This window comes from Mesoplodon densirostris, chromosome X (genome assembly GCF_025265405.1).
Source record: "Mesoplodon densirostris isolate mMesDen1 chromosome X, mMesDen1 primary haplotype, whole genome shotgun sequence".
In the NCBI taxonomy this organism is placed as follows: Eukaryota; Metazoa; Chordata; class Mammalia; order Artiodactyla; family Ziphiidae; genus Mesoplodon; species Mesoplodon densirostris.
The window spans coordinates 85,740,395-85,765,934 of NC_082681.1; the positions used below are offsets into that span (position 1 = coordinate 85,740,395).

Below are 25,540 nucleotides of genomic sequence, written 5' to 3' on the forward strand. Positions count from 1 at the left end.
TGCTCCCAGTAATAAAATTGCATTTATCAGAAAAGGGAACTTTTATATATACAAGACCCTTGAGGGTCTTTAGTGGTAGGGCTTTTAAAGCACTATGTCAAGTGATGAAGAAAAGATGTTTGAGGGTGAGGAGGGGCAAAAGGTCATTTGCTACCATATAAGTGACAGCAGGAAAGATCTCTGTAGGTCAATGTGATATTTGCCTAGTTTTACTCCGGTTTCTAATTCTTTTCAACCATTCCTTGCTCCCATGACAGAAAGTGAAAGCCCATGATGAGCCACCAGAAGAAGTCTGTACCTGCTCTCAATTAGGGCGTTTATTATCTCAACACCTGGGAACTCCTTTAACCAGTCCTCTCGGCTTTATGGGTATTGATGGAGACCTGAATACCTTGATGGAGAATGGCACTCTTTCTAGAGGAGGCCTTCGAGTTCAGATGGATCAAGTAAAAAGCCAGTGTGCAGACCTCCACCCTGACTATTATGGGACCGTGGGCAACCTTAGGGCCATAAACATTTCTGGGGATGTCGGCTTCTCTGGAGACACAGGCATCTCTGGGCTCTCAGGCATCTCTGGCAACACGGGCACCTCTAAGGCTATGGGCTTCTATGAAGACATCAGCATCTCTGGGGCCATGAGCTTCTCTGGGACCACAGGCATCTCTGAAGACACAGGACTCTCTAAGGCCATCACCAAGGAGGCAGGTTTCTCTAAGCAACAGTGAGCTATTCATCTGCTTCCATATTAGGTGCACCTGCAACACCCACAATGATCCTTGTCTCAAAAAAGGCTGTGCTGCTTTTCTAATTGGATTAAATGGGCAGAGCCAGGGCACCCCTCCTCCCACTTAAGAGTCTGGAAGGGGATTTAGGGCCTTTACTAGTTAAGCAACCAGTATATGCATGTCAAGCAGCCCAGAATATAGGCAAGAGAAAGAATATGTTATTATTCTAGAATGGGATTTAGCTTTAAAAATATTGCTTTTCAGCTGAGATATTAGGCTGCTTCCATTATTCCATTTTCCTTAAAGGTCAGCCTCCCTTACATTTCCACCCTTACTATTATAGCATTAGAACAAGTTGCAATATTGTCACAGTGGAGAATTAAGACCCTGTTGAGGGGGTGGAGAGATGGTGTGCAACAGGTAACTGAATTGCAGAATAGCTTAAAAGAAAATGTTACTTGCCATTATATTTAGTCATACAATGTAAGCTAACATTATTGCCAATAGAGACCCCAACATTTGCCTGAGAAATAAAACAAAATGATCCATGGGTGCTTGGTGGTTTAGAACATATAAGGAAATAGTTTTCTTAAGTTACAACACTTGTTTTCCCCAACTCACACCCTGGTTAGGTCTTATAATACTCAGCCAAATCCCTTTTTCATAGATAGCCCATTGATAAACTTAAATCCACTACATTCTACAATGATCAATTCGAAAATAGTGAGGTCTGAATTAATAATATTGATCAATAGCATTCTCAACATCAGTTCAGGAGTAAACTGAAAATCTCAGTGCTTTAGACCCTGGCTTGCACATGGCATATGTGCCCATCTAAGTTTTCCTAAAACAGGACTGTTCTTAGGTCTTTTTTTTTTTTTGGCCATACCACGTGGCATATGGGATCTTAGTTCCCTGACCAGGGATCGAACCCATTCCCCCTACAGTGGAAGCATGGAATCTTAACCACTGGACCGCCAGGGAACTCCCTCTTCTTAGGTCTTTTTATGAAGTCCAGTGGTTTTACTTCCCTAGACATCACATCAAGTTTGTGGATTTTTAGACATAATTGGCACTACTTTTAAAATCTGGTAGTCTTAACATCTTGTGCTAATGTACACTTTTGAAAAAAGTCTACACTTAAAGCATGCCCAAATACTCCAGGGAGAAGGGGATGTGTTGTTTAAACACCAAACTTTCCCCCATTTGGGGTTGATACACGCTGTACACTTTCCTATTGGAAATTCAGTCATAGTTTACCCACTTCCACGTGCTGGGGTAGGGTGAGTCTTGGCTAGTTTGGGTCGTGCACTACGTATTGTCAACATTTTCAGAACTCCCATTGCCAATAGAATCCATGTCTTCACCTAAGATGTCTATTCTGTATACCATGTGTCTGGTTTAAGCTAAAAAATAAATAGATGTCTTAGTGAAAGAGCCACCTCTGTTACTACCATATACATTTGTAAATACAGACATCTCTGAAGGATCACCTCATTAGTTACTTTTCTCTATAAGGAAGAGGGACCTTTTAATCGAAGTGTTAGAAATAGCAGAGAAGACCCAGGATAGTTCCTTGATTTCTTACCCCTAGCTAAACTATGGACACAAAAAAATATTCCTATTTAAAGGAAGAACTCTAAGTCATTTTTATATGTAAATAGGGGCCATTTTTCTACTTATCTCTCCTTGATAGCTGCCTTGTTCCTATAATTTTAAAACATCAATGTGATTTCCTATTGTATCTTCTCATCCCCTCTTTCCACTCTTTGGTCTTTGGCTTATATAACATAAATCATCAGATGTTGCCAGTTGTCATTTGACTTCTTACTTCTGGAAAAAAATGGGATTTGTACAAGTCATTTTGATCTGGAAGCTCCATCTAAACCCTGGCTTTGTGAAGGAAGTTATCAAAGAGGATGACAATACCAATCATCTGCTACAAATGAGTTTATTCTGGATCTTGCTTTATACCCAGGGCTTTCTCCCATATCTCAATCTGAATTTTATAGTTCATTAACTAGTATGATATTTCCAATAGTGTGTTAAGGTCTTTTCAGAGAAATAAAAAAGGCAAATGACCTTTGCAAATCCTATAAAAAGTTAGTTTAAGGGTCTCAGATTTATTTCTACAAGACCTGTACAAGGGCGGTACATAGTACCAAACCTTATTTCTTAGATCCAAAACAAAATTAATCATTAGTGACAAGTTCTTTTCAATATAGTTCTAGACTGAGAAGTGGTGAAGAGCAACACTGCTATTTCCAGTCAATTTGTTTGGTCTTTTATTATTTTTATTCCCCAGCATGTCCTATGTTGCCTGTATATGACCTACATGGAACTAAGGAAAACCTTGTAAAAATCCCCTATTTACTCTCAACACATAACACCTCCCTGTTTTACAGTTGGATTTGTAAATCTGAAGGAGGAAAAAAGTTCAGTAGAATCCAAATATTTATGCACTGGTAAAAACCCAGTAGCTATCTGTAGTCGGGAGCCTAGCAATAGAGGGTAGGCTCCTGAAGGAAAGTTACTGGGTGTACTAGTAAAGATCATCTATTAATGGCTTTCATTTCATACCCTCATAAAGCACCTATGCTGTGAAAGAAATGTGACGCCCTCCGCCACTGCCCTACCCTTCCAGTTCCCTGAGCAGAAAATTCCATTCTCATGTGACTGCCCCACTTAAATAGGAAGGCATTTAACCACCTGCCACTGTCTCATCCATGAACCTGACATCTGCCTGTTTCCTACACAGCTTACATGGACCTGGGGTCACTCTTTATCTTTTCCAAGCATGAGGGAGGCTCTGTGCCTGGGAGTGTGGCCATGCTCAGATTCTACATGAACACCTTTCTTAAAAATGCGTTAAGTATTAGTTTATAGAATAACAGATTCCTCATGGTAATAACTAAAACAATCCTAAATAGCAAACCTAAGTAGCAGCTTTTTAAAGAAGAAATTCAAGGATGGGGTTTGCCGTATGAAAGAAAGCATGAAACTTTATTTGGCACTAACTGGGCAAGAACGTAAAGCTTATGGTACATGTATTAGGCACAGGTATCTTTTGGAAAGTCACCCTAGAAACTGTTCAATTACTACCAAGTCAGTTGTCATGCCTGTCAACATGCATGGACATATTTTGTCTAAGAAACACTTCACACTTCACTGAATGCAAGATCTTTCCTTAAACACTTCCAACCAGAAGGAATCCAAGTCTTTTTTATGAGTTGCTTTCAAACCAGATCGGTAAATATTTAAGCTTGGCCTGAATTTAGCAGACAGAGAAGTTTAATAACTATGTCTGATCTTTGTTACATAGTCACTTTTATTAAACACATAACACCTTTTCTTGATGCTGTTAAGCTTTGATATACCACTGGGAAATTTTTCTGAGAGCATTTTATAAAGTGGCATTTTATAAAAACAGTTGTGTAGGGAAATGTAAATTTCCTGTAAGAAAAATACTTGTCTCAAAAGGGGTATACTATACTTCAGATTGGTTTCTTCCTAGGAAGATTGTCCTCACTTTCTCTCTCAATTTCCAAAGTATATGATTTAATGATATCTGTTGTACCAAATCTCTCCCCCACCCTCAGGCCTCTCCCTCCCAGAATTCTATGTATGATACAGGCAGATGTGATTGTAACGAAATCTGATTACTTTCTTCTAAGTGCCAAATCTAGACCTGACTTTTTATATAGACATTTATAAATAAAAAGTAGACATGGATTAAGCCTTAAATTTTTTTCCTATTCGGTTATTTTTTTTAACATAATGTGAAGAAATGGCTTGGCTATTAGATGACGCCAAACAAACAAAGGACAAGGGAAAAGCTTTGGGGTTGTAAAGGACTCTTTGTTTCCCTTTTAGAGGCAGTTCCATTTTCAAACATTTGATGGCAGCAACAGAAGCTTTTCCAATGCAAAAAAAAAAAAAAAAAAGTGATTTTCAAGCCATACAGAACATGTCTTCTCTGATTCCCTGGCTGTGAGACTTGAAAGTCTGTGCCTTCCCCTTAAATAGGAAGTATTGGTTTCATCACCAGTCACAGCAGCCCATGTCTCCTTTAGATGTCAGTGCAAGTAAAAGTGTGTTACATGCTCTGCGATTTGTGACTTGTCTTCACAAAAGGCAAGTGCGCTTTGAAAGCTAATTTAGGCCTATGTGTCTTGCTGGGGCTAAACAAAAACATATTCAGAAGTTGGCCTGTGTGAAACCAACAGCTTCTGTGTTAAGCCTGGTGCCCTCTTCCCTGGCATTTTCTAAAGCTTTGGGGGTGACCTAAAAGCCTCTTTCTCTTCCAAAGCTTTGTTGCTTTTCAACCACTTTCATGGCCTTGTACTCTGACTCTTTAGAGAGCTCTACACTAGCCCTTATAGAATCCCAGTTGTGGAGAAGGTGGGGGGAAGGGAGGAGGAAAGAGAAGGTAATATTGAAATACACCTGGCCAATTAAGCTGAAGGAATATATGCTAGTCCAGGATGACCAGCATACCAATTAATTAAGATTGAATGTGCTCCAATAAGGTCCAAAAAAGGTCCTCTTTTCCAGGTAGTATTATGGCTGACATATTTTCTTTTAAGGCTATCTTTTACACTGGTAGAAATTATTTCCTTTAGAATGCTCTGAGTTGTGTATTTTCTATGTCAACAATTTTCTAGGGTATATGGTCCTGGGTTTTCTTTTAAAAGTGTCAAGGATGGTAGGTGGTATTCTCTCCTATTAATATATGTCTCTAAGGCTGTTGGGTCCTGAGTTCCTTCTTTGCCTCTTTGTGGGTGAAACATCATTGGACCCCCTGCCACCAGTCAGAAGAGACTATGTACACCAAAGTCACTAGGTGATCACTGTCAAAAGACTCATGTCTCTGATCCTACCTCACATGCAGTTGGCCACACCAGTTCATATAAAGTATTTCCATGCCACCACCTCACATTTGCAGACAGGGTTATTTCTGTATTTTGTGATTGCCAATAGGAATGCAGAGCATGTATACTAGTTTTGAAACATACCATGTCCTGTATTCTAGTTAACAGTGCCTCAGGCTTAGGAACAGGTAATAAATTCAGTCTTTTTGGAATATAACTCATAGTAAGAGTATTTGTGTATGTGTGTGTGTTTACTGTAACTTCAGTAGCATCTGGTTGGACAGATCATTTGGGCATTCAGATGAAGAGAATTTATCCAAGAATAAAAAACTGTTTTAGTGCTAGACCTCTAACTTTGGTATTGTCCAGCTAAGTGCCATGGGAACTTTAGGACTCGTTAAGCCAGAGATATAAACCAAAGTGATGGTGAAGTAATTGTCCTTTTTGCTGGGGTGTATTGATCAGGCAGCTTTAGAAGTAGTATTCATATATATGACCATTGTTACCTGTAGTGTGATAATGTTAGCCATATACCTGCATGAACGTCATGCAACTGATGTATAAATCAGAACCCAGGCTGTGTAGGTTCTTTGAGAACCTGACTTTTCATTAGCCCCAGGTTTACAGAATGATTGTCACAGCAGCTCAAGTCTGAACTTTCCAAGGTACAACAGTGTATATGATTGACTTGAAACTTCCTGTTGTGTGTTATCTTGAACCTGTCATACCAGTGGGGTATGGGTGTGTGACCCCGTCAGAATGTTCACTGTCATTTGTTTAGCCCAGTGCTAAATTGCTCACTGGCTCCCTTCTGCACTTGTGTTCTGATTTGAAGATGTTGGTTGATACAGTTTTTTGGTCTAGAATTTAAAATCTTCAATCATTTATGTGTGTGAGTTTACTGTGTAATAGCTACAAATTAAAGGAAAGGTGGCGTACCTTCAAAAAAAGGTACCCTGACCTAGCCTTAATGGATGAACCACCTTATAAAGACAGAATCTGCAGGTAGGTTAAAAGTTGATGTTAAAATAAGACAAAACAGGTATCAGGATGCCTGGTTCTGGACAGCACTGTGGAGTGCAGAGTCTATCTAGCATTGATGAGCTGGGAGGACAAGACTGACACCCACTTAACTCACAAAAGCATACTGACTGAACACCAGTTTGTTCATTCACATTGGGGGATAGATCTATCCAGGGATCTGGCTCTTCACCCCCTCCAGGGCCCCTTCTCTTTTCTCCACCTCCCATCCAACAAGAATATTCACACATGGAGCCTCATGAACTCAGGGGTTATTTCCTCCAGGCCACAAAAGAGGCCAGTGATCTCTCCTTGCCCCAAAGCAGAGCCTCCCTCCCTGGAAACTACATGCCCAGGGCCTCCAGTGGGTAGAACACAAGGAGATCTGGGTTCTAGTCCTGGCTTTGCCATTTATTAGCTGTATGGCCTTGGGCAAGCTAATTCCCCTCTGTGAGCCTCCGAGGCCACATCTGGAAAATGGGGGTAATAATCATACCTTCCACACAGAGTGGTTATGCAGATTAACTGAGCTATCGTGAAGTACTACCTGGTTAAGTGCCTGGCAAATTTTTAAAAATCAATCAAAATACATTAGTCAGGCTCCTTCTAATTTCAGCCCTGTTGCTACTAATTAAACTAACAAATTCTTGCTCTTAGGCTTCCTTTTTCTTCAATCTATTCAACACCCTTCTTACTCTTGACACATTGTCTTTAGACAATCAAGTTACAATACAATAAGCTTACAATACTATTTCTGTCAGTCCATTTAGGCTACTATAACAAAGTACCAGACACTGGGTGGCTTATACAAAGCAAACATTTATTTCTCATGGTCTGGAGGCTGGGAAGCCCAAGACCTGGCAGATGTGGTGTCTGATGAGAGCCTGCTTTCTAGACAGCTATCTTTCACTGTATCCTCACATGGTGGAGAGCAGAGAGAGAAGCATGCTCTCTCATGACTCTTAAAGTGTCACTGATCCCATTCATGAGGGTTCAACTTTCATCATCTCATCTAATCCAAATCACCTCCAAAGGCTCAATCTCCTATTATCATATTGGGGGGAGGGAGAATTTCAATATATGAATTTTTGTGGGACACAAACATTCAGTTCATAACAAGTGGATTAGGCTACGGCTCTTTTATAAGTGAGAAACATTTGTTCATTATAGAATGTTTTTAAAATATAGAGAACCAAAAAAAAAGACTTCATAATTCCTCTATGCAGAGATAAATCTACATGCATGCATATAGAATAAAAATCAGATCGTACTATACACTCCTATATGTTTCTTGCTTATATATTTCGAACACCTTTCTACCTCTCTATATATATAACTTGATCTCACTTTTAATGATCACATTGTATCTCACTATATGAGCTATAGTTTATTCAACCAACTCCCTATTGTTTGGTCAGGCTACAGCTTTCTACATCAAATTTCAATCTTGCCTTTGTGGACTACACCCCATTTCCCTCTATTGGAATTCAGCAACCTCCTTTCTGATATGATACCCTCTTCCCTGAGGTGACCTGTTCAGATGGATAATTTCATCTATCTGGGAAGACTTTTTACCAACAGATTCTCTAAGGGTAATTTGATTTCTAAATTCTTAGGGTACTTTATATGGAACATAAGCTTGAACTTGGAATTTATCCACTCTTTACTTCCATGGTAACCTACTGTGTTAGTTGCAGCCGAGGACATGGCAAGCTGGGTCCCCTTAAATCAACTATTTCCACAGCCTCCTGTCACCCAGTAAAGGTCTGGTTTCACAGGGGGAAAAGTATCAATAGATGGCTCTGAATGAGAAATCACTTCTGGATGAGTCTCAGTCTCCCAACTTACTATGTTTTCTTATTAGCAAAATAGCAATAATCTCAATCTTGATGGTCTCACACTGTGATTGTGGAAAGCAAGTGAAGTTGTAGCTGCAAAAGCACTTTATAATTTTGGAGGTGCTTTTCATATATAAATTGGTAAATCCCGTCAAACCGAACCTAGAAGTTTCAGGTTTCCCATCAAACATAGAAGCTATCACACAGAAGCAGGGAACCAAATAATTGAGAACTGACAATGTCAGTTCTTTAAGTGGAAAATGTCACTTGGGTATATGTGAGTCACAGCACATTTGAAAGTCTCCCTCATTTCTCTAGGCCTCTCGGGTATTTCCTGACCTCCAACTTAACAACAGAAGGCAGCCCAGGGAGGCTCATTTCTCCCCCAGATTGAACAGGATTCCCTCTAACAGGAGGTGAGCCTGGCAGCACCAGCAAAGAAGATTGATCAAGACCATATTCCCCACTAATAATAATAAACTAAGTGAAGGGCTCTCATCTCTGCCCTTTATCACCCAGAGACACTGCAGTAGCCAGGAGGCATCAATAAGAGATGCCCTGCCACAACAAGTGCTCATCCCAGGAAGCTCTCTCCATTTCCACAGGCAGGGAGGACCCTGTAAAAGTAAAGGACCAGCCAGGGAAGCCTCTTTGTTCTTGCAGACCTGAGATTTCCATCCCCCAGTGAGAGACACTGGGCAGCAGGCCTGGTGAAAGCCCTTCCACCCTCTGAGGTAGCACAAGCAGAAACCAGTGGGAGCCCTGGTGACACCAGATAAATCAGGCAGGAAAATAGCACCACAAAGGTTCTAAAACCTAAACTTCCATTGGAACCACAGCTGACAGAAGTAGGCCAGAATCCACATGCTAAAATTAAGGTGACTGCCTACTCAAAAAGATTTAAATAGGACCCAGAGTCTCCTAACATACTAAACTAAAATGTTCAGGATACAATAGAAAGTCATTTTCCAGCCAGGAAAAATCACAATTTGAATAAGAAAGACAAACAGCTGACATCAACACTGAGATGAATCAGATTATCTGAAAAGGATTTTACAACTCATCATAAAATACTAATAAAAAGGCAAGTAAATTATTTTAAAACAAATGAAAAATAGAAAGTCACAGCAAAGAAATAGAAGTTATTTAAAAAAAAGAACCAAACAGAAATTATACAACAGAAAAATACAATAAATTTTTTAACATCTTTATTGGAGTATAATTGCTTTACAATGTTCTGTTAGTTTCTGCTGTATAACAAAGTGAATCAGCTATATGTATACATAAATCCCCATATCCCTCCCTCTTGAGCATCCCTCCACCTTCTCTATCCCACCCCTCTAGGTGGTCACAAAGCACTGAGCTGATCTCCCTGTACTATGCAGCTGCTTCCCACTATCTATTTTACATTTGGTAGTGTACATGTCAATGCTACTCTCTCACTTCATATTAAAAAACAAAGAAAAACACTTCACTGGATGGTATCCTAGTAGAATGAAGATAACAGGATAAAATCTGTGAACTTAAGGACAGGTTAATAGCATTTACCCAATCTGAAAAACATAGAAAATTGACTTTTAAAATAAACAAATAAATAAATAGAGCCTCAGGGACCTGTGTAACATTTTTTGTTTGTTTGTTTTATTTATTTTTGGCTGTGTTGGGTCTTCATTGCTGAGCGTGGGCTTTCTCTAGCTGTGGTGAAGGGGGGCTACTCTTCATTGAGGTGCGTGGTCTTCTCATTGTGGTGGCCTCTTCTGCCATGGAGCATGGGCTCCAGGCGTGTGGGCTTCAGTAGTTGTGGTGCACGGGCCCAGCTGCTCCATGGCATGTGGAATCCTCCTGGACCAGGGCTTGAACCCATGTCCCCTGCATTGGCAGGTGGATTCCCAACCACTGTGCCACCAGGGAAGCCTCTGTGTAACATTTTTTTAAGCCAACATTCGTATCTTTGGAATTGGAGTCGGAAAGTAGAAAGAGAATGGGGCTGAAACAGTATGTGAAGCAATAATGGCTGAAAACTTCCCAAATTTGGTGAAAAGTGCAAACTTACAGATTTCAGCTGAGCAAACCCCAAACAGAATAAACCCAAAGAAATCCATGCCAGGACACATCATAATTAAACTTCTAAAAACTAAAAGCAAAAAATATTGAGAAAAAAAACTATTGAGAACAGCCAGAGTGAAATGACACATTATCGATAGGTTTTTATAGGGAGCTACCAATTCAAGTGAGAGTGATTTTTTCATATGAAACTGTGGAAGCCAGAGAAGAGTTGGATATTTTTCAACTGCTGGAAAAAAAAAAAACTATTAACTGCAAACTCTGTACTCATTGGAACTATCCTTCAAGAATGCATAGGAAAAAGACATCCTCAGATGATGGCAAACTAAAAGAATTTCTTGCTTGCAGACCTACTCTTAAATACTGGTTAAATGAAGTTCTTCAACAGAAGGGAAACATGAACACCATGAAAGAACAGATGGGTAATTTTAGCTGAGTGATGGGAACACTAAGGAAGAATGAAAAAGAAATACTAGAAGTGAAGCACAATGTAATAGAAATGAAGAATGCCTTTGATCAGCTCATCAATAGATTGGACACAGCCAAGGAAAGAATCAGGGACTTGAAGAAACATCAATGGAGTCCTCCAAAACTGAAAACCGAAGAGATTTTTAAAATGGAAATTAAATAACAGAATAACCAAGAACTGTGAAACAATTACATAAGGTATAACATGGGTGTAAGGAGAAGAAAGAAGGAAGGAAGGAAGGAAGGAAGAAAAAAAGAAAGAAAGGAAAGAAAGAAAGAAAAAGAAAGAAAGAAGGAGGGAGGGAGGAAAACAAGCACTATTTGAAGCAATAGTGACTAAGGATTTCTGAAAGTTAATGATAGATACCAAACCACAGATCCAGGAAGTTCATAGAATACCAAGAAGAATAAATACCGAAAAAATCTGCACATATGTAAATCATATTTAAAATGCAGAAGATAAAAGACAAAGAGAAAATCTTGAAAGGAGCCACAGTGGGGAAAATGCTATACCTATAACAAATCAAGGATAAGTGTTATATCAAACTAATCTTCAAAACCATGCAAGCACAGAGAGAGTAGAATAAAATATTTAAAGCATTAAAAGAAGAAAACCACCAATCTAAAATTCTGTGCCAGTAAAATTATTCTTCAAATGTGAAGGAGATAAAAGCTTAAAGCAAGATGGTAGAATAGGAAGATCCAAATCCTTATTCCCCCATAGAAACATTTTTTTAAATGACTAGAGACTAAATAAAATGACTTTATAAGACTTCTGGATATCAGACAAATATCTATCGTATCCAAGCAAATGTCCAATCAAGAAAAAGCCCCATTCAAAAAGCTAGAACATTTTGTGATTTTTTAATTCATCCTCGACCCACTCCCTCCCTGGCATGGTGTGGATGGAGGGAAGCAGTGGCCCCGTCCCCAGTTACTTTGTCAAACCAGAGAAAGCAGAGTGGAACTAATCTGCAATGCTGTAACCTTCCTGGGGGCTGCTGGAAGGATCAGTCTCTGTGTTGTTTAAAATGGACCTCAGATCTCAGGCTAGGAAAAAACACGTGAAAGTGAGCACAGCTCATGAAAGTTGCAGAAGGACTACAGAGCCACAGAAAATGGAGGCAAGAAAATACTGGTAGAGGAACACAGTATAAAAGCAAAGGCCTTGAGAAGCTGGGGTGTTAACTCTTAGGGGAGTTATTACATTTATAAGCAGCCATTTGTTATCACAAGACCTGCCCTACTCAAAAAACTTGAGTCCTTCAAGTTGAAGCAAAAGACAAATGCCTAAAAAATAATTGGAAATCTGTGTCAATGGGTGTACATTGTATAAAGATGTAACTTGTGACATCACTAACATAAAGAAAGGGAGGCAGAACTGTAAAGGGTAGTTTCTGGATGCAATTGAAGTTAAGCTGGTATCAATTTAAAATTGATTATTATAACTTTAAGATGTTTTATGTAATCCCCATGGTAACCATAATGAAAATATCTAAAAAAGATATACAAAAGGCGTTGAGAAGGGAATCAAAATGTATCACTACAAAAAAAGTCAACTGAGCACAAAGGAAGGCAATAATGGAGAAAATGAGGTTCAATAAAGGTATAACACAGTAAACAAATAACAAAATTACAATAGTAAGCTTTTCACCAACAGTAATTACTTTAAATGTAAATGAATTAAACTCCCCGATAAAAAGACATATGTTGACAAAATGGATTTCAAAATAAAAAAAAACAGAATCTAACTGTATGCTATCAACAAGGGACCCAACTTAGATCCAAGGGCATGAATAGATTGAAAAAGGTTGGAAAAGGATATTCCACACAAATAGTAACCAAAAAAGAGGAGGGGTGGCTATACTAATACTAGACAAAATAGACTTAAAGTAAAAACTATTACAAAAGGCAAAGAAGGACATTATATAATAACAAAAGTATCAATTCATCAGAAAGATATAGCAGCCCAAAGCTGCCAGAAATAAGAAAATAATAAAGACTGGAGCTTCAATAAGTAAAATAGAAAATACAAAAACAATAAGGGAAATCAAAAACAAGAGTTGGCTCATTGGAAAGATCAACAAAATTCATGCAACTTTAGTTAGATTTACTAAGGAAAAAGAGAGAGAAGACTCAAATATCAGAAATTAGAAACAAAAGAGTGGACATTACTACTAATTTTATAGAATTACTACCAATTTTATAGAATTTTCTATGTATTTTTATATCTAAAATATATAATTTAATAGAATTACTATGAATTTTATAAATTTTCCATACATTTCTATATTCTAATTATAGAATTTTATAGAAATTGATTATAATAGAGGATACCAAAAACTTGGATAACTTAGATGAAATAAACAAGGTCCTAGAAACACACAACCTACCAAGAATGAATCATGAAGAAAGAGAAATTTGAATAGACCCATAACTACTAAGGATATTGAATCAATAATCAAAAACCTCCCAACAAAGAAAACCCAGTACAAGATGGCAATCCTGGTGGATTCTAATACTTGAAGAGGAATTAATTCAATCCTTCTTAAACTATTATGAAAACTTGAAGAGCAGTGAACACCTACTACATTAGTCTATGAGGCCAGCATTACCCTGATACAAAAGCCAGACAAAGACACTATAAGAAAAGTACAGGCCAATATTCTTTTTTGAATATTGAAGTAAATGTCCTCAACAAAATACTAGCAAACAATTCAACAGCACATTGAAAGCACATACACTATAGCCAAGTGGGATACATTCCTGGAATACAAAAATGGTTCAACATACTAAAATCAATCAGTGTAATATGCCACATTAACGTTACCAAATGCAAGTCTGTGTGTCCAATGCACAGTGAGGCCAAACAATACCGAAACCTCAGAGTTTGAAGCAGAGAAAGGTTTATTGCAGGGCCATGCAAGGAGTTAGATAGCTCATGCCTTAAAAAGCTCAAACTCCGGAAGGCTTTCAGCAAATCCCTTTTAAAGGCAAGGTGAGGGAGGAGTGTAGTTAGTTGTTGCAAACTTCTTGGTGTCAGATCCTTTGTTCTTGCAGCTGTCCATATAGGTCAGGTCATAGTCAGGTCACAATGTTCCTGTAAACCTCCAACAAGACAAATGCTATTCTCTGTTCAGGTCAGGTTATGGTCAAGCTATTTTGTATATTTCAAGATATAGGCAACATTCTCTTACAAAAGATGCAGAGACAGCCTAAGCACAGGTGACAGAGTACAAAGCTTAAAGTAAGGTTAAAGTAAAAAGAATGGATCTAATATGGAATGAGATATGTTCTTTCCTATTACATTAATAAGATGAAAGGGGGAAAAAATCACATGATCATTTCAATTCATGAAGAAAAAACATTTGAAAATAATTCAACACTATTTCATGATTTAAAAAATATATCAATAAACTGGGACTAGAAGGAAACTATCTCAACACAATAAAGGCCATATATGAAAAATCCAAAGTGAACATCGTACTCAATGGTGAAAACTTTTTCTCTAAAGTCAGAAACAAGACAACAGTGCCTGCTTACACCATTTCTACTCAGCATTGTACTGGAAGTTTTAGGAAGAGCTATTGGCCAGAAAAAAAAAAAAAAAAAAAAAAAATATATATATATATATATATATATATATATATATATATATGATCCAAATTGGAAAGGAAGAGGCAAAATAATGTTATCTATGTTTGAAGACATAAAGATAAAAAATAAATGAAATATACAATATAGTGTTAGAACTGATAAGTGAACCCAGCAAGATTGCAGGATGCAAAATCAACATGCAAAAAATCATTTGGATTTCTATATGCTAACAATGAATGATTCGAAAAGGAAATTAAGAAATCAATTCCATTTACAAAAGCATGTATAATAATAAAATACCTAGGAGTAAATTTAACAAAGGAGGTAAAAGAAATGTACACTGAAACTACAAAAGGATGCTGAAAGAAATAAGACACAAATGGAAAGACATTCATATTCATGGATTGGAAGAATAAATTTTGTTAAATGTCAATACTACCCAAAGCAATCTACAGATTCAGTACAATCCCTATAAAAATTCCAGAGACATGTTTTTGTCAGAAAGAGAAAATTCCATCCAAAAATTCGTATGGAAATTTAAGTATCCCCATAGAGACAAAAACATCTTGAAAAAGAAAAACAAAGCTGGAGACCTCACACTTCCTGATTTCATAAATTATAGAAAGCTACAGTAATCAAAACAATGTGGTACTTGTATAAAGATAGGCAAATACACTAATGGAGTAGAGTGTCAAGAATTAGACTCTCATATATATGATCAAGTGATTCTCAATAACAGTGCTAAGATCACTCAATAGAGAAAGGATGGTCTTTTCAACAGGTGGTACTGGTGAAATGATATCTACATACCAAAGAATTGAATTGGAAAATATAGGGGAAACGTTTCATGATATTTGATTTAGCAGTTATTTCTTGTACATGTCATCAAAAGCAGAGACAATAAAAGGAAAGATATATAAATTGGATTTCACCAAAATTAAAAACTTTTGTCTATCACAACACATTACTGAGAGAATGGAAAGGTAAAACATAGAATGAAAGAAAATATTTGTACAGCTTGTATCTGGTAAGGGATTAGTACTTAAAATATATAAAGAAACCCTACCACTCAACAACAACAACAAAAAATGAACCTGATTAAAAATGAGCAGGGCTTCCCTGGCGGCGCAGTGGTTGAAAGTCCACCTGCCAATGCAGGGGACACGGGTTCATGCCCTGGTCTGGGAAGATCCCACATTCTGCAGAGCGGCTAGACCCATGAGTCATGGCCGCTGAGCCTGTGCGTCCGGAGCCTGTGCTCCACAACGGGAGAGGCCACAACAGTGAGAGGTCCGCTTACCACAAAAAATAAATAAATAAATAAATAAATAATGGGCAAAGGACTTGAAGAGACATGACTCTAAGGAAGATATACAAATGGCAATAAGTACATGAAAATGTGCTCAATGTCACTAATCATCAGGGAAATACAAATGAAAACCACAATGAGATATCATTTCACATGTTTCAAAAGGACTATTACCAAAAAGACAAGAGGTAATAAATGCTGGCAAAGATGTGGAGAAAGGGAATCCTGGTGCACAGCTAGTGGGAATGTAAATTAGTAGAGCCACTATGAAAAATGGTATGGTTACTCAAAAGATTAAAAGTAGAACTACGATATGATCCAGTAATTTCACTTTTGAGTGTGTATCCAAAGGAAATTTAATCATTGTCTCAAAGATATATCTGCACTGCCATGTTCATAGCAGCATTATTCACAACAGCCAAGACATGGAGACAACCTAAGTGTCCACTGACAGATAAATGGATAAAGAAAACATTTTAAATATAGATACAGATATATAATATTATGCAGCCATTTCAAAGAAAGAAATCCTGCCAATTGTGACAACATGGATGGACGTTGAAGGCATTTTGCTAAATGAAATAACTCAGACAAACAAAGACAAATACTGAATGATCTCATTTAAATGTGAAATCTAAAAACATCAAACTCATAGAAACAGTAGAATGGTGGTTGTCAGGGCTTGAGGGATGGGAGAAATTGGGAGACATTGGTCAACGTGTGCAAACTTTCAATTACAAGATGAATAAGTTCAGGGGATTTAAGGTACAGCATGTTAAATACAGTTAACAATACTATATTCTATACTTGAAAGTTTCTATGAGAATAGAGTTTTAATGTTCTCACCATAACAACAAATGATAATTATGTGAGGTGAAAGATGTTTTAACTAACCTTATTTTGGTAGATATTCTACAATATATATGTGTATCAAATCATCACATTGTATACTTTAACTTACATAATGTTGTATGTCAATTATATTACAATAAACCTGGAAAAATAAATAAAAGAATAGAAATTAAACAAAGTATATTCTCAGACCACAATAGAATTACAGTAGAAATTGATAATCAAAGTATAGCTGGAAAAGCCCAGTATGCTAGGAAATTGAACAACACACTTCTAAATAACACATGGGTCAAGGAAGAAGCCTCAAGAGAATTTTTTTAATGTTTCTAACTAGGTGAAAATTAAAATACAACTTATCAAAATTCATGGGATGCAGTGAAAGTAATGCATTGAAACTTATAACACTGAATAGAAAACAAGAAAGATCTAAAATAAATGATTCCACATTAGGAAACTAGGGAAAATGAGCAAATTAAACCAAAGAGAGGAGAAGGAAAAAAAATATAATTAGAGCAGACATTGAGGAAAACCAAAAAATCAAATAAGACAGAAATTCAATAAAGAAAATCAACAAAACCAAAAGCTGGTGCTCTACAAAGATTACTAAAATTGCTAAGCCTCTAGCCAAGTTAATTATGCAAAGAAGAGAGAAGACACAAATTATTAATTGGACAATAAAAGGATAGTAAGAGAATATTATGAATAATTGTATGCCCAGAAGTTTGATAACCCAGATGAAACAGACCAATTCCTTGAAAGACAAAATCAACAAAAATTCACACAAGAAGAAATAGACAATCTGAATAGGCCTATATCTATTTAAAAATTTAATCAAGAAATAATAATGAAACAGAATAGAGAGCCCCGAAATAAACCCACACTTACATGCTCAATTAATCTACAACAAAGGAGGCAATGGGGAAAAGACAGTCTCTTCAATAAATGGTGTTGAAAAAACTAGACAGCTACATGCAAAAGAATGAAACAGGACCACTTCATTACACCACATACAGAAATAAACTTAAAATGGATTAAAGACTTAAATGTAAAACCTGAAACCATAAAACTCCTACAAGAAAACATAGGCAGTATGCTCTCTGACATTGGTTTTAGCAATATTTTTTGGGACATGTCTTCTCAGGCAATAGCAACAAAAGAAAAAGTAAACAAATGACAGTACAAACTAAAACGCTTTTGCACAGTGAGGAAAACTGTCAACAAAACAAAAAGGCAACCTACTGAATTGGAGAAGATATTTGCAAACAATATATCCAATAAGGGGTTGCTATCCAAGATATATAAAAAATTCCATATTGAAACACCAACAACACTATTAAAAAATAAGCAGTGGTGCTGAATAGATCTTTTTTTCCAAGGAAGACATACAGATGGCCAACAGGCACATGGAAATATACTCAGTATCACTACTCATCAGGGGAATGCAAATTGAAACCACAATGAAATACCACCTCACACCTGTCAGAATGGCTATTATCAAAAAGACAAGAAACAAGTGTTGGAGAGCATGGGGAGAAAAGGGAACCCTTATACACTTGGTGGGAATGTAACTTGGTATGGCCACTATGAAAAACAGTATGGAGATTCCTCAAAAAACTAAAAATAGAACTACTATCTAATCCACAATTCTATTTCTGAGTACTTATCCAAAGAAATAAAAATACACTAATTCAAATAGATATATGTACCCCTATATTAATTGCAGTACTATTTACAATAGCTAAGATATGGAAGCCACTTAAATGTCCATCAATAGACAAATAGGTAAAGAAGAGATGGGATATATAAATAATGGAATATTACTCATCCATAAAAAAGAATGAAATATTGCAATTTATGACAATATGGGTGGAGTGAAATAAGTCAGAGAAAGATGAATATTGTATGATTTCACTTATATGTTTTGGAATCTATAAAACAAAACAAATGAACAAACAAACAAACTAAAACAGAAACAGACTCATAGGTATGAAGAATAAATTGGTGGTTGCCAGAGGGAAGGGTTGTTGGGTGATGGGTGGATAGATGAAGGGGATTAAGGGGTACAAACTTCCAGCTATAAAAGAAATGTCATGGGGATGTAAAGTACAGTATAGGGAATATAGTTAATAATATTGTAATAACCCTGTCTGGCAACAGATGGTAACAGACCTATCATGTTGATGAATCACTATGTTGTATACCTGAAACTCATATAATATTTTATGTCAATTATAATTTCTAAAAAAATTAATAACCTTCCAAAACAGAAATCACCAATCTCAGATGGGTTCACTGGTGGATTCTACCAAACACTTAAGGGAAAATAATTATACCAATTACTTATAATTTCTTCCAGAAATTGAAGCAGAGGGAATACTTCTTACCTTACTCTATGAGGCCAGCACTATCCTAATACCAAGGCCAGGCAAAAACTTCATAAGAAAAGTACAGACCAATATCTATAATGAACATAGATGCAAAACCCCTCAACAAAATATTAGCAAATAAAATCAATGTATAAAAAGAATAATACAACATGAACAAGTGGAATGACGACAAGGTTGGTTCAACATTTGAAAATCAATTAATGTAATACATCATAGCAACATACTGAAAAAGAAAAATCACATCATCATATCAATAGATGCAGAAAAAGGCTTTGCAATGTCAAACACTCATTTATGGCAAAAACTCATTAAAATAGGAGTACAGAGGAACGTCCTCAAATTGATAAACAATATCTGTGAAAAATCTGCAGCTAAGATCATACGTAATGGTAAGAACTTCAAAGCATTCCCACGAAGATTGGCAAGAAGGCAAGTATATCTCTTCTCACCACTCCTTTTCTACATCATACTGGAAGTCCTAGCTAATGTAATAAGACAAGAAAAGAAGATAAAAGGTATAAAATTTGGAAGGGAGATATAAAACTGTCTTTGTACTAGAGGACATTATTGCATGTAGAAAATCCAAAAGAATGGACAGAACAACTCCTGGAACTAATAAGCAATTATAGCAAGCTTGCAGGACACAAGATTAATATACAAAAGCCAATCATTTGCCTATATACCAGCAATGAATAAGAAGAATTTTGAAATCTAAAACACAATACCATTTACATTAGCACCCCAAAAATGAAATACATAAGGATAGACTTAACAAAATATGTACAAGATCTACATGAGGAAAACTACAAAACTTTGATGAATGAAATCAATCAAGAATGAAATAAATGGAGAGATAGTTCTTGTTAATGGATAGAAGACATAATATTGTCAAGATGTCAGTTCTTTCCAACTCGATCTATAGATTCAATGCAATCTCAATCAAAATCTCAGGAAGTTATTTTGTGAATATCAACAAACTGATTATAAAGTCATTATAAATTTCATATAGAGGGGCAAAAGACCCATAATAAGCAACACAATATTGAAGGAGAAGAACAATGGAGAGCAGACACTACTCAACTTCAAGACTTACTATAAATCTACAGTAACCAAGACAGTATGTTATTGGCAAAGAATAAACAAATAGATAAATGGAAAGCTCAGAAATAGACCCACATAAATATAGTCAACTGATCTTTGACAAAGTAGCAAAGGCAATACTATGGAGCAAAGATTGTCTTTTCAACAAATGGTGCTGGAACAACTGGACATCCACATGCAAAAAAAAAATGAGTCTAGACACAGACTTTACACTTACACAAAAATTAACTAAATATGGATCACAGACCAACGTGTAAAATGGAAAACTATAAAACTCCTAGAAGATAACCTAGAAGAAAACCTAGATGACCTTGGGTATGGCAATGACTTTTTAGGTACAACACCAAAGGCATGATCCATGAAAGAAATTATTGATAAGCAAGACTTAGTTAAATTTTTTTTAAGTCTGATCAGCAAAAGACACTTTTAAGAGAATGAGAAGCCAAAGACTGGGAGAAAATATTCACAAAAGACACATCTGATGAAGGACTTCTATACAAATTACACAAAGAACTCTTAAAACTTAACAATAAGGAAACAAACAACCCAATTAAATAATGGGACAAATGTCATAACAGACACCTCACCAAAAAAGATATACAGAGAGCAAATATGCATATGAAAAGATGCTTACATCATATTCATCAGGGAAATGCAAAATAAAAAAAATGAGATACTACTACACACCTATTAGAATTGCCAAAATCCTGAACACTGAGAATACCAAATGCTGAGAAGGATCTGGAATAATAGGAGCCCTTGTTCATTGCTGGTGGGAATGCAAAATGGTACAGCCACTTTGGAAGACAGTTTGGCTGTTTCTTACAAAGCTAAACATAATTTTACGATACATTCCAGAAACTGCACTCCTTGGGATTTACCCAAAGGAAATGAAAACTTATATCCACACAAAAACTCCCATACAGATGTTTCTAGCAGCATTATAATTACCAAAACTTGAAAGCCACCAAAATATCTTTCAGTAGGTGAATTCATAAATAAACTGTGGAACATCCAGACAATGGAAAATAATCCACCACTGAAAATAAATGAGATATTAAGTGTAAAAAGACATGGAAGAACTGTAAAAGCAAAGCAAGAGAACGCTCAATTAAATAGTTGGGAGACAAGAAGGGGAAGCTCTCATGCCCTGTGAGGATATCAGAGCCCAAAAGGAAGAAGAGGACTTTTTTCCTGGCAAGGACTCTGCCAATGAAAAGTGATGAATTCTGTTTACTAAAGCCTTCCCAACTTCCTTTTCCCCTCTATAAAAGTGTTCTGGGGCTTCCCTGGTGGCACAGTCGTTGGGAGTCCACCTGCCAATGCAGGGGATGCGGGTTCGTGCCCTGGTCTGGGAGGATCCCACATGACGTGGAGCGGCTGGGCCTGTGGGCCGTGGCCACTGGGCCTGCGTGTCCAGAGCCTATGCTCCACGGTGGGAGAGGCCATGATGGTGAGAGGCCCACGTGCTGCAAGGAAAAAAAGAAAGTGTTCTGAAACCAACTTGATTAGACGGTTGGAACTTTCAGGCCAACACCCTGATTACCAAGAAGGAAGAGAAAGTTTCTGGAGGTTGAATTAATCACCAATGACTAAGGATTTAATAAACCATGGCTGTGTAGTGAAGCCACCATTAAAAGCCAAAAGGAGGGGTTTCAGAGAGCTTCCAGGTTGGTGAAGCAGAATGCCTCCATGTGCCACTGTGCTGGGCTCCAAACTCCAAGAGGACTGAAGTTTCTTTGTTCTCAACCTCAGCCTATGAATCTCTTCATCTGGCTGTTTGTTGTGTGGTTTAATATCCTCGATAATAAGCCACTCATCTGTCATGTGGCTGACAGGGTCTTGGCGCTCCACCCTTGTGTCAGGCCTGAATCTTTGAGTTGGGAGAGCCAAATTCAGGACATTGGACCACCAGAGACCTTCAGGCCCCACATAATATCAATCAGCAAGAGCTCTCCCAGAGATATCTGTCTCAACAATAAGAGCCAGCTCCACCCAATCACCAGCAAGTTCCAGTGCTGGACGCCCCATGACAAACAACTAGCAAGACAGGAACACAACCCCACCCATCAGCAGAGAGGCTGCCTAAAATCATAATAAGTTCACAGACACACTAAAACACACCACCAGATGTAGTCCTACCAACCAAAAAGACAAGATCCAGCACCGCCCACCAGAACAGAGGCACCAGTCCCCTCCACCAGGAAGCCTGCACAACCCATGGAACCAACATTAACCACTGAGGTCAGAAACCAAAAAGAACAGGAACTATGAACCTGTAACCTGCAAAAAGGAGACACCAAACACAATAAGTTAAGCAAAATGAGAAGACACAGAAATACGCAGGAGATGAAGGAGCAAGGTAAAAACCCACCAAACAAAACAAATGAAGAGGAAATAGGCAGTCTACCTGAAAAATAATTCAGAGTAATGATAGTAAAGATGATCCAAAATGTTGGAAATAGAATGGAGAAAGTACAAGAAATGTTCAACAAGGACATAGAAGAACTGAAGAGCAAACAAACAATGATGAACAACACAGTAAATGAAATTAAAAATAATCTAAAAGGAATCAATAGCAGAATAACTGAGGCAAAAGAACAGATAAGTGACCTGGAAGATAAAATAGTGGAAATAATTACCACAGAGCAGAATAAAGAAAAAAGAATGAAAAGCATTGAGGACAGTCTCAGAGACCTTTGGGACAACATTAAATGCACCAACGTTCGAATTATATGGGTCCCAAAAGAAGAAGGAAAAAAAGGGACAGAAAATATTTGGAGAGATTACAGGTGAAGATGTCCCTAATATGGGAAAGGAGATAGTTAATCAAGTCCGGGAAGCAGAGAGAGTCCCATACAGGATAAATCCAAGGAGAAAAATGCCAAGACACATATTAATCAAACTATCAAAAATTAAATACAAAGAAAAAATATAAAAAAGCAGCAAGGGAAAACAACAAATAACATACAGGGGGATCACCTTAAGGTTAATAGCTGAACTTTCAGCAGAAACTGTGCAAACCAGAAGGGAGTGTCAGGACATATTTAAAGTGATGAAAGGGAAAAACCTACAAACAAGATAACTCTACTCAGCAAGGATCTCATTCAGATTTAACAGAGAAATTAAAACCTTTACAGACCATCAAAAGTTAAGAGAATTTAGCACCACCGAACCAGCTTTACAATAAATGATAAAACAGAACTTATCCAGGCAGGAAACACAAGAGAAGGAAAAGATCTAAAAAAACAAACCCAAACCAATTAAGAAAATGGTAATAGGAACATAAATATCAATAATTACCTTAAAGGTAAATGGATTAAATGCTCCAACCAAAAGATGTAGACTGGCTGAATGGACACAAAAACAAGACGCATATATATGCTGTCCATAAGAGACCCACATCAGACCTAAGGACATACAGGCTGAAAGTGAGGGGACGGAAAAAGATATTCCATGCAAATGGTAATCAAAAGAAAGCTGCAGTAGCAATTCTCATATCAGATAAAATAGACTTTAAAATAAAAACTGCTACAAGAAACAAAGTAGGACACTACATAATGATTAAGGGATCAATCCAAGAAGAAGATATATCAATAGTAAATATTTATGCACCCAACATAGAAGCACCTCAATACATAAGGCAAATGCTAACAGCCATAAAAAGGGAAATTGACAGTAACACAATCATAGTACGGGACTTTAATGCCCCACTTTTCCCAATACACAGATCACCCAGAATGAAAATAAATAAGGAATCACAAGCTTTAAATAGCACATTAAACAAGATGTACTTAATTGATATTTATAGGACATTCCATCCAAAAACAACAGAATACACATTTTTCTCAAGTGCTAGTGGAACATTCTCCAGGATAGATCATATCTTGGGTCACAAATCAAGCCTTGGTAAATTTAAGAAAATTGAAATCCTATCAAATATCTTTTCCGAACACAATGCTCTGAGGCTAGATTTCAATGAAAGGAAAAAAACCTGTAAAAAATACAAACACATGGAGGCTAAACAATACACTATGAAATAACCAAGAGATCACTGAAGATATCCAAGAAGAAATCAAAAACTAGCTAGAAACAAATGGCAATGAAAACACGATGACACAAAACCTATGGGATGCAGTAAAAAGCACCTCTAAAAGGAAAGTTTATAACAACACAATCCTACCTCAAGAGACAAGAAACATCTCAAATAAACAACCTAACCTTACACATAAAGCAATCAAAGAAAGAAGAACAAGCAAAACCCAAAGTTAGCAGAAGGAAAGAAATCATAAAGATCAGATCAGAAATAAATGAAAAAGAAATGAATGAAACAATAGCAAAGAACAATAAAACTAAAAGCTTGTTTTTGAGAAGATAAACAAAATTGATAAACCACTAGCCAGGATCATCAAGAAAAAAAGGGAGAAGACTCAGATCAACAGAATTAGAAATGAAAAAGGAGAAGTAACAACTAACCATGCATAAATACAAAGAAACATGGGGGATTACTACAAGCAACTATATGCCAATAAAATGGAAAAACTGGAAGAAATAGACAAATTTTTAGAAAAGCACAACCTTCTGAGACTGAACCAAGAAGAAATAGAAATATAAACAGACCAATCACAAGCACTGAAACTGAAACTGTGATTAAAACACTTTTCAACAAACAAAAGCCCAGGACCAGATGGGTTCACAGGCGAATTCGTTCAAACATTTAGAGAAAAGCTAACACCTATCCTTCTCAAATTCTTCCATAATATAGAAGAGGCAGGAACACTCCCAATCTCATGCTACAAGGTCACCATCACCCTGATACCAAAACCAGACAAAGATGTCACAAAGAAAGAAAAATACAGGCCAATATCATTGATGAACATAGATGCAAAAACCTCAACAAAATACTAACAAACAGAATCCAGCAGCATATTAGAAGGATCATACAGCATGATCAAGTGGGGTTTATCCCAGGAATGCAAGGATTCTTCAATATACACAAATCAATCCATGTGATACAGCATACTAACAAATTGAAGGAGAAAAACCATATGATCATCTCAACAGATACAGAAAAAGCTTTTGACAAAATTCAACACCCATTTATGATAAAAACCCTCCAGAAAGTAGGCACAGAGGGAATTTACCTCAACATAATAAGGGCCATATATAACAAGCCCACAGCCAACATCATTCTCAAAGGTGAAAAACTGAAACCCTTTCCACTAAGATGAGGGACAAGACAAGGTTGCCCACACTCACCACTATTATTCAACATAGTTTTGGAAGTTTTAGCCACAGCAATCAGGGA

The 25,540-nt window shown here is 37.0% G+C and overlaps 1 protein-coding gene across 1 annotated transcript in view; it reads left to right on the plus strand.

Moving 5' to 3' along the window:
- MTMR8 (myotubularin related protein 8) overlaps positions 1 to 1,775 on the plus strand; it is a 197,698-nt gene extending 195,923 nt beyond the window's left edge. Inside the window, exon 14 of the mRNA XM_060086730.1 lies at positions 258 to 1,775. Within this exon, the coding sequence (XP_059942713.1) occupies positions 258 to 725 (468 nt within the window). The 3' untranslated portion in view covers positions 726 to 1,775. The remainder of the gene's footprint in view (positions 1 to 257) is intronic.
- The last annotated feature ends 23,765 nt before the right edge of the window (positions 1,776 to 25,540 follow it).